The sequence below is a fragment of the Buteo buteo genome, chromosome 3 (genome assembly GCF_964188355.1).
Source record: "Buteo buteo chromosome 3, bButBut1.hap1.1, whole genome shotgun sequence".
Classification (NCBI taxonomy): Eukaryota; Metazoa; Chordata; class Aves; order Accipitriformes; family Accipitridae; genus Buteo; species Buteo buteo.
In genome coordinates this window covers 40,301,382-40,311,189 of record NC_134173.1, presented here as the reverse complement: position 1 = coordinate 40,311,189, position 9,808 = coordinate 40,301,382, and the positions used below count along the sequence as shown (strand labels likewise).

The 9,808-nt window shown below is 39.3% G+C and overlaps 1 protein-coding gene across 4 annotated transcripts in view; it reads left to right on the top strand.

The window, feature by feature from the left end:
• The first annotated feature begins 580 nt into the window (after positions 1 to 580).
• Positions 581 to 9,808, top strand: part of ARMC1 (armadillo repeat containing 1) — a 32,978-nt gene continuing 23,750 nt past the window's right edge. Inside the window, exons 1-4 of one of the 4 annotated variants that reach the window (XM_075023365.1) lie at positions 584 to 750; positions 1,634 to 1,834; positions 3,010 to 3,213; positions 7,382 to 7,473. In XM_075023365.1, coding sequence (XP_074879466.1) covers positions 3,022 to 3,213; positions 7,382 to 7,473 — 284 coding nt within the window. In that variant the 5' untranslated portion in view covers positions 584 to 750; positions 1,634 to 1,834; positions 3,010 to 3,021. Of the gene's footprint in view, positions 751 to 1,633; positions 1,835 to 3,009; positions 3,214 to 7,381; positions 7,474 to 9,808 lie in introns of all 4 variants that reach the window. The other 3 variants (XM_075023366.1, XM_075023364.1, XM_075023363.1) reach the window with 3 other exon arrangements.

The window sequence follows — 9,808 nt, the reverse complement described above, 5'->3', positions numbered from 1 at the left end:
GAGGTTTAAGGGCCGTCCGGGAGGAGATCCCGGCTGTCTAAGCTCCGCTGGGAACTCGCGCGTTTCAAAGCTCCGAAAGTTCAGCTGGGGCGAGTGGAGGAGAGGAAAGTGAAAATGAAAGACTTTTGCGCCTTGGTGGGGGGGACGGACCCCAAACCTTCACACAGGAAGAACATCGGCTCGTAGTAAAATAAATTTTAACTGCCCGGCTCTTCTGGGGTGGGGGCTACCCGCGCCGGCTTTCAGAAAGGGGGTAGGTACTGTGTCCCCACGCAGGACGAGGTGTGTTTTACGCTACGTTATGTTACAGCACGGTTTACACGAGCGGTAGATTCAAGTTCTGGTGGTGACCATCTATGGAAAAAAAGTTATTTAAAAAAAATGGAACTACGGCCCCTGTTTCCCCCGTCGCGACCTCCCCCGCGGGGGTCTGCGGCCCTCTCCGAACTGCAACTCCCGGCATGCGGAGCGGCCAGGGGGCGGGGCAAGCCGCCGCCAGCCAATCGCGCCTCGCTAGGAACAAAGCGCGCCGCGAGTGGCGGAGAGGCGTGGGCGGGCCCGCGCCAATCGGGTCGCGGAGTGGTGGGGGGTGCCGGGGTCAGAGCGGGCCGTGGCGGGTGGTGCGTGTGCGGCGGGCCCTGCTGCCGGCCTCCCTCCTCCTCCTCCCGCCGCCCTCCGCAGGCCGTGCCGACCCCGCCGGCGATGGGGGCGCGGGGCTGAGCTTCTCGGCCGGGGACGTCTTTTGCGACGGTACGGGGCCGGGGCGGGGAACAGGCCGCGCCGGGGGGGCGGGAACGGGGGACGCTGGGGAAGGGCGGGATGGCCGTGAGAGGGGGACGGCGAGGCCGGCTGAGGTCCCTCTCGCTCTCCCTAACCGCGTCGCGGAGCTCGCCTCAGCCGGTCGCTGGAGCGTTGTGCCTCGGCCGGACGAGGGGCCCGGGAGCTGAGCCCCGGGGCCTTGTCGCCAGCCGGAGTGTCGGCGTTGCCGCTTCGGGAACGCTCAGCTTGGCAGCGGAGGTGTGAAGCTGCGGCGGCTCCTCTCCTGGGCCTCCCTGGTGAGGACACAGAAGGGAGAGGGAGACGGAGAGAGGGATCTGCGGTGCCTTTGTTGAGCTTTGATCTCAAAGCTACAAGGAGGAGAAAAGAGGGGGTACCTGGCTGACTTCTCTGCTAGGCCCCTAAACTCTAGATAACTTCCTAAAACTTTTATAACGGCTTAATTGTTTTTTTCATAACAAAGCGCTGGGGGTCCTGGTTTTCATAAAATCAGTTGTCGTAGGTGATGGAGAAGATAAGGACTTCAGTTGTCTCCTCAGTTGTGGCTGAGGAGAGAGGGAGAAGGGTCTGGGGAGGACGTGAGTGTGGCCTAATGGGATAGGACGGGTGTAAAATTTGGTTTCATGATTTTTCGGGAGTTTAGAAGGAAAAAGACAAGAGGTGATCAGGATGGAGAGAGTTGTAGGAATGATCTGGTGCTCGGGATGCAGAACTGGAAGTCAGAGGCTTTTGTTAGCATCAGCTCAACAACTGATTTGATTTTTAAGTTTTGAATGAGTTCCTTTGCCAACTATGAAAAGTAATACTTAACAGAGTTTGTTGTGGGTTTTGTTTTGTTCGTTTGTTTTTAATTTAGAGTTTTCTGCTTTAGAAATATAAATTATTATTTATCGGTTGAGCTGCTGTATCTACCAGTTGATCTCTTTTGGACTTGTGATAGTCAAGAAAAATAGCCTGGAGACTAATCACTGGCATGAACTTTTCACATTAGCACCCTCCTTCCTGAAGGAAGGACCAGTGACTTAGAGATTAACAGCATTTTTTCGACGTGAAAAAGGTCAGGAACTATCATAACCAAAATGCATGTTTGTGGTTTGTTGTTTTTGATGAATATGATTGACTTGTGTTGCTGAAAGGCCTACCTTCAGTAAGAAAACAATACCATGTTTGTACAATATTATGTGTTTGGGAAATGATATTAAAAGAATATGACCACTTCCAAATTCAATTTGTTTTATTGTTATGCATGGGAAAAATGAGAGAACACAAATTAACACTACATAATTTACTCACACTTCTGTGCCTTAAGAAAAGTTACTTGCATGAGTTGGTACTGGCAACACCAGGACCCCAGTTAGCATTTAATAGTTTCAGAGGTACATAATCAGTGTTTTGAAGGAAACTGGTTTTTTTGCACCAAGATGTAGCGTTTTCTCTGAGTAAACATATGCTTTTGTGGCCTATTAAGTAGTTATTCCTTATTAAACAACTCTGGAATCTGATACTGTCAAGCTAACAGGTGTCTCCTTTGAAACTGATATGATGGCTTGGACTTCAGCTGGAGCAAGTGTGACCTGCTGTATTTCTTTTTAATGAGAGGGTACTAGTGAAAAGAAAAAAAAAAACACAAAACAAGCCCCACCCTCTAAACCCCTTTTTGCCTTTGAATGAATATGGCATTACAGTACTTATTTGACATGTAGAGACAGATTAAAACTTGATGTTCTCTGTTCTTGATACAGTGTTAATCTTTTGCTGGCTTTTCTGGTTCATTTTTCTGTAAAATTGATTATTGCTAAAGGTACTCTGAAAATAGAAATTTTAATTTTACACGTGTTTATACAGGAGGATGTTTATAGACTTCTAGGGTACCTTGTTGTAAGAAAACTATGGATTTCTCAGAAATGTTTGTCAGTAGTGTAAAAAATGCAACATAAACACACTCCCTGACTGGAGTGGCTGACTGGTCTGAAATTACATAGAGGAAACAGATCAAAATATTATTAACCAAGCCTACCTGTTCTCTGCATAGGAAGTTTAGATTTCCAGTTTACAAATTTCAAGATCCACATCCTTATCAATTCTGTCTGCATTCCATGAATTCTAGTCCTTGTTTTTTATACTTCTATGCTCATAACAAATCAGTGCCTTTGTGCTTTTGTCTTCCCTGTGTTTTAATTGATGATAAATGTTGTGGTATTAGTAATAGAGGTTTGTTGGGGGTTTTTTTAGCAGGTATTTTGTATGCATGGTGCAGAAAAAATGAATTCTACTATGAGTGAGGAGCCTGATGCACTATCTGTAGTTAACCAACTCCGAGATCTCGCAGCTGACCCATTGAACAGACGGGCCATTGTTCAGGATCAAGGATGCCTGCCAGGTCTTATTCTGTTTTTGGACCATCCCAACCCTCCAGTTGTTCATTCAGCTTTACTAGTAAGTATTCTGGAGATAAATTTGTATGTCAGTAGGACATTTTGTAACTTTTGTTAATATGTCTTTAACCAAGTAAAAAGGCAAAAAATAAAACCTGGTTTTATGTTATGTTTGATACTCGTTGTATGTGGGTTTTTTTTAAAATATGTATTTCAAAAATTGTTTAGCAGTGACACATTCCAGGGGAGTTTATGTTTTTTGGAAGAGATTAATTTACTTTGCATTTTTTTCCCTAATACAGCTATTTGACTTTTTGTGTGGAGGGAGGTAAGCGCCCTTAAATCTCTTAAGATGAAGTCATGGAGCTTGGTAAATATACACAGTGATTCAACATTCATATTGTAAAAAAAAAAAAAAAAAAAAAAAGGATAATTTAGGTTAGAAGCGACCTCCAAAGGTGATGTAGTCCAATCCCATATTCAAATTAAGTGTACTCAGGTCATGGCACAGGGTTGTGTCTGCTTGGTTCTTGAACACTTTGAAGGATGGAGATTCCGTAACCCCTCTGGCCCCTGTTCCAGCACTTGACCACCCTCACAGTATTAAAACCAAACAACCAACCCCGCCCAAAAAACCAACCCCAAATCTGTTAATATCTAATACAACTTGTTCCAGCTTTTGTCTGTTTCTTCTCATTCTAAATCATAAATGCAGAAGTCCTGATTTCTCATTCTGATTCTAAATACTAACTTAAAGTGTATTTCTTCCTTAGAAACAGGACAAACAAAAGTCAAGATCTTCTTAAAAGTCTAATTCCAATTCTTCTAAAAAGATTTTTAAGTTACTAATATTTATGTGGTGCTATTTTTTCTGTTTTTATGTCATTATTGAAGTCTAAACAATGAAACTAAAGAATAAAGAGCTATGGCTTTTACATACAATTATACATTATTCTTTATACCATTAAGACCTATCTGTACCATAATTCTGTATTTTTCATTTGTTTTACTTTTCATAGTGAGTATTAGTGGACTTCTTGGAATTACTTCAGTGTTTCTGATGCTCTTCTGGGTTCAGGGAATGAGGTCCCATAATCCAGAAGACCTGTGTCCTGCTAATTGGTTTTTAGGTTAGCCTTGCCATAGCATTTGCCAGACTATAATGTTCTTCACTGGAAGAACTTTGAGTTGAGTTTACAGTTCTTGGGAATACGTTGCATTGGTTTTCTTTCCAGTGCAGTTTCCTTAGGTTGTGGTCTTAAAAGAGGATCTTGTTTGGATGTCTCACTCTTTCCTTCCTTTGGGCTGTGTATTCTCACCGCTTGCCCGAGATTCGGTAATCAGTCTGTGATCATGTTACAAAAATAAACCCTACATAAAAAGGACTGACTTTGTCAGATTGATGAGGGCTAATCCAGTTCACAGTGTGGTTCCACAGCCCCCAATATCATTCAAGTTGTGTTGTAAGGACATCTCCTTGGATGGGAATGGGAGACAGCTGGATTGTTCCATTTAGTGATAACCTACAGTTAGAGTAGATTAAGAATCAGGGTTTAGAGGAGACCATGCTGTATCCCAGGACCTTGGCTGCAGTCAGAAATGGGTCAGTTTACTGTGAAAACATGTTTTTGTCTGCCACTCAGACTCCTTGTATTCATGAGTTCTTGAACCTCTTAGGTTCTGTAGCTTTTGATATCTTTGCTGATAACTTTTTAGTCTTCATTTTTGATTTTTCCATTCTGAAAGGTCATTTTGTTTTGGTTTTTTCTAGCCATCCCATTGGTCAAAAAGGTGCTTCCATTCGAATGGCAATCATTAAATGTGATGACTTTCCATTAAGTTTGTATCTAATAAGGAGTTGTACAGCATTGACTTTAAATTTCTTGTTGTATTATTCTGTGATTCCCATAGCTGAAATGATAAATAATCTGTATGATTCATACTAGTTCACTATTTAACTTTTTTGATATGTGGTAGAGTCTCTCAGGGAGAGTATTCTCCTCCCCATATGCGGTTTCAGTTCAGTCTTTCCTTCTGCCTGATCAAGAAGTGGTATATTTTTTCTACAGTTTTCTCTAGTTTTGATTCCAGGAATTCTTTACAGTACAGTTCAAATGCTAAAAGTTTTGAATGTTCTAAAAAGAAGTAACCCAGGCAATACTACTTAGGTTTTTTTCCTCCCTCTTAAATGTGGACTAAAATTTAAAAAAAACAGGACTCTGAAACTGCATTAACATTTCACTTATAAAACATCAAAGGTGTCTTTTGTTGTTAAGATTGACAACAGTGCATTTTTATATTCAAGTATAGAGATAGTCCTATTGATTATGATGAAATTACTTGTGAGCTTAAAGCTAACATAGATAAGTGTTTTGCTGAACAGAGATCTGAGCCAAAGTCCGGAATAGTAATCTTCCTTACGCCTTCAGTAAACTGCAGTTTAATAAGCATGAACGATCTGACTTCTTTGAAGGTGCAAGGCAGGAGGAGATAAGACTTCCTAGTGTTGAAAGGTCAGGTCACTTAAGTTGTTCTGATAACTTTGTCTTTGGTCTTACTTCAGTGGAAGTTATACTTCTCTGTAGAGTATGTAACAGATGAAAAGAGACTGCCTCCATTTTGATTCATAATTAGCCGTTAAGAGAATGGGTTTTTCTTTGTCCAACAATGTTACATTGATACTAAATTGCCTGAGCAGACTAATAAAAATGAGAAACTTTTTCTGTGAGTAAGGATACATTTCTTAACATGAAAGTTAGTAGCTCAGAGCTATCATTCAGGCATTTCCCCATAGTTGAAAAGTAAGAAAATAAATGCATATATAACATTTATAAACTGCAGTTATTGATGCTGATCCACATCAGGAAATAGCAAAAATTACATTTAGAGTTTTTATCATGCCAGACAGCTGTCAGACTTTCTTAAAAGATAATAAAATGGTCTTGAATTTTACCTAATAAGTACTGAAGATGATTTAGAAAAAAACCCCAGATAATTAGTTCTCTATCTCTGAAGGGATTAAGGAGCATGTTATTTTAAAAGCACCTATTGAGCAGCATAGCTATTATATGACTATATTTAAAGAATTGGTGCACTTCTAAACCTGGCTATCACAAAACCCATTTTATAAGCCATTGTATTTGTGTATTGCAGGAATTTGCAAGTGCAGTTCTTGTACCTACATCAATAAAACACTGATTAAAGCACAATGCACCATACGGCTTTAGTTCCTTCTAAGAAAATTTTGTCTGTCAGCACTAACAATAGAGAGATGTCAGTCCTTCTGTTCACGAGACATTTTAACTGGAAGAGTATTATGTTAGGAGGATCATGCAAATATATAGTTGCTGACTGGGGTCAGCAATGTGAAGTTGTGCAAAGAGTCTACCCTGAAAGTCAAATAAACAAAACCTTGGGCACCAAATAAGTGTAAATTCCCAGTTTAGGTCACAATAACCTAAGCAGCTTGCTGCTGCTTGTATTATTCCTGTATGGAGTGATGAATATTGTAATTAGTCTTCAGAAGCTTATAAATGTGGTAGACCTCTTTCTGTGGACAGTAGAAACTTGGTGGTGGTGAGTTTTCTAGTACTGGGGGAGCCCATAGAATTGATGGAAATTATACTAGAAGCATAATGTGTAAAAAAATTAATTCAGATCTCAGATCACATAAATGTTTGTTGGAAGGGACTTCTGGGAGTCATTCACTTCAGCTTCCTGCTTGAATTGGGACTGTCACCAACACTCAATCAGGTCAGTTGTAGCTTTGTCTTGTTGATTCTGCAGTTGCACTGGGTTATCTGTTCCAGTGTTGAACTACCTTCATAGTGGAAAAAAGTTTTTGTAATACCTGACTTGAACTTCCCAAGCTGCAATTTGTGGCTGCTTCCCCTTCTTACGTTGTCTGCTGTTGTAGAGGAAAGTTTGGCTTAGTCATCCTCCTTAAAGGCTTTTTGAGTAGTTGTAGACAGCTGTTAGATTGTCCCTTACACTCTCTTAGCCAGTATAAACAAACCCAGTCTCTCAACCTTTTCTCATAGATTAGATATTCTATGCTTTCTGTGTATTTATAAGAATAAAACAATTTTTTAATGTTCACAGTAGGTGATAGTACTCTTTATCTTCTTACTAGAACTCACATTGTGAATGTTTTGCAGATGTACACTAATAAAAATGAATGATAATGTACTGGACATATTACTGATTTGCTGTCGTCCTCTTTCTTTTAGGCTCTCCGCTATTTGGCAGAGTGCCGTGCCAACAGAGAAAAGATGAAAAGTGAATTGGGTATGATGCTCAGCTTACAGAATGTAATACAAAAGTAAGTTTATGATGGATTGTTGGATCCAAAGACAGTGTAAACATAACATTCTGATGCAAAGTAAAAATTCAACTATGAATTTGTATAGTGAGTTTTTAATATTGCATTCTTCCTTGTTGAAGTTATGGGGCTGCAAGCAATTAAGGGTTTTCATTTTACAGTCTAGCAAAGTAATTAGACTGTAGTCTACAAGAAATGTTCATTTGAAGGTCATTTGCCAAACAACAGATTTCTTGCCCTGTTTACAGATAACTGATTTTGTCTCTTCCCTTTAGGTTCTCTTATCCTTGTCATTGTATAAGGGTGCCTTGCACTAGTGCATATAATGGAATTGGTTGGCATCTGCCACATCTATTCCTTGAATCCCACCTGTGGGAAGGGATATTGTATATGCAATGTATTTGTTTCGATGTATTTTTGAAGGTATGTATCTGCAGTTTTGTGTTGAGGAGACATCTTGCAGGTGGAGTAGAAGTTAGTGAGGTTTGTAGTGGTCTCTAATTTCTTTATAGAACGTATCAACTGGGTTATGTCCCTTGAAATTTGCGACTGTTGGATTTTGTTAAGATTGCTAACTCTTGTCTTGAATACTGGAAGATGTGTGGGTATATGCACACTGGAGAAGATGCACATGTGCGCTTATCAATAGAAATTAGTATCGTGAACTAAGATGAATCATTATTAGCAAAAAGGACCCCCAACCTCCTTCAAAGATTAGTCTGTCATAGCAAAAATTAGTTTGCCATCAAGTTATCAAAAGGTGATTATTTTACACACAGTTTGATAGTGCTCTAGTTAACTGAACTTTTCAGATGTGAGGGACTGTTTCCTGAGGGAGGAGAACAGTCATATTGCTGCACTGAGATGTGTCTCAAATGAATGTTTAAAACAATTATTTATAAAAGGATGAAACACACATAAAACTGTGTATTAAAGATTCAAGTGGAAAGCTTTTGAATCTTTAATATGTTAGTTGAGTCTCTAGTGTATCACTTGTGGTATAAGTTATAAGTTTATTTTGGAAAAAACCCAAGGCTAGACTTTGCTAGTTCCATCATCGCATAGCCCCTTCAGTTTTTGGTGGTGTATCTTTTGTTGTTGTATTTCTCTCTCTCTCTGACACTGCTTATCTAAAAGTGTGAACCTGAAGAATTAGAGGGGAAATTCTCATCTGTTCACAAATCCTATGTGATATGTGATCTAAGAAAGATTAAAACTGTTTACCTTTAAGTACTTCATTAATTCTGCTGAAACTAACAAGATTATGTATTGGGATGAAGTTCAGCATTGTGCCTAAATATCGTCTTGTTACTCACCAGTTACCCAAAACACAAGGATTTAAAGAAAAGTCTTAAATAGGATGATGAACTAAGTGACTGGAATGCAGAAGAGAATAGTTCTCAATTTTTTTGAATAATGTAATAATTATAACTTTTTAAAATTATAGGTGGTTTTAATAGGATGTACGGGGGAAATGGATTAAGTCTTACAGTATTCACAGTTAAGGTAAAATATACAGAAGTCTTTGCGACTTTTATAATAACAATAAGAACTGAAATGTTTAGGTAATAACATAAGCATGTGTTTCAGAAGAACTTACTTTTAGTATAGACTACATGTCTATTTAGACCACAGAGACATCCTTAAGAAGTTGTTGAAAGGGAAATGGTGGTGCATTATCAGTCTCTGCAGCTTACCAATATTACTCAGGAAACAGTCATAATTAAAACTTTTGTTTAAAGAATTTTATGGAAATCTCTTTGACAACATTTTTTTCTGTGTTTCGATTTCAAGGACCAAAAGAATGTGAAGCTCAGAAACGTGCAGAAAAGGAGAGATAAGTCAGTAAAAACTGGAAATCTTGTAGGTGTTCTTTTTTTCTAGAAAGCTCCTTGGCAAGAGTAAGAACATACATTTGATTTGTATGCTTGTAACATTTGGAAAGTGTGATATCATGAAAATTTAAATACATAGCATCTTCAAACACAAGACTTTGTCGTGTGCTTGTCAGGATTTTAGGCTTTAATGTTGACAGGAAATGCTGAAGCTAAGTTTTGTATTGCCTGCAGAAATATGGAGAAAGATGGTAGAAAAGTGCTGAGAAGATAGATGTAGAAATATTTTTGTCACAAAACCCCAATGGTTTGGGGTTGTGGGTTTTTTGTTAGAAATCTGTAGGGGAGAAAACAAGGTCTCCACCTTCTTCAGATTTGCTTTACAAAATGCAGAGTCTAGCTTTTAATGCGATTTCAGTTTACTAGAAGATATTGTAGTCCTTTGAACTGAAACGAAACATTAATAAATGCAGTAAGAAATGCTTTGGTCTTAATGACTT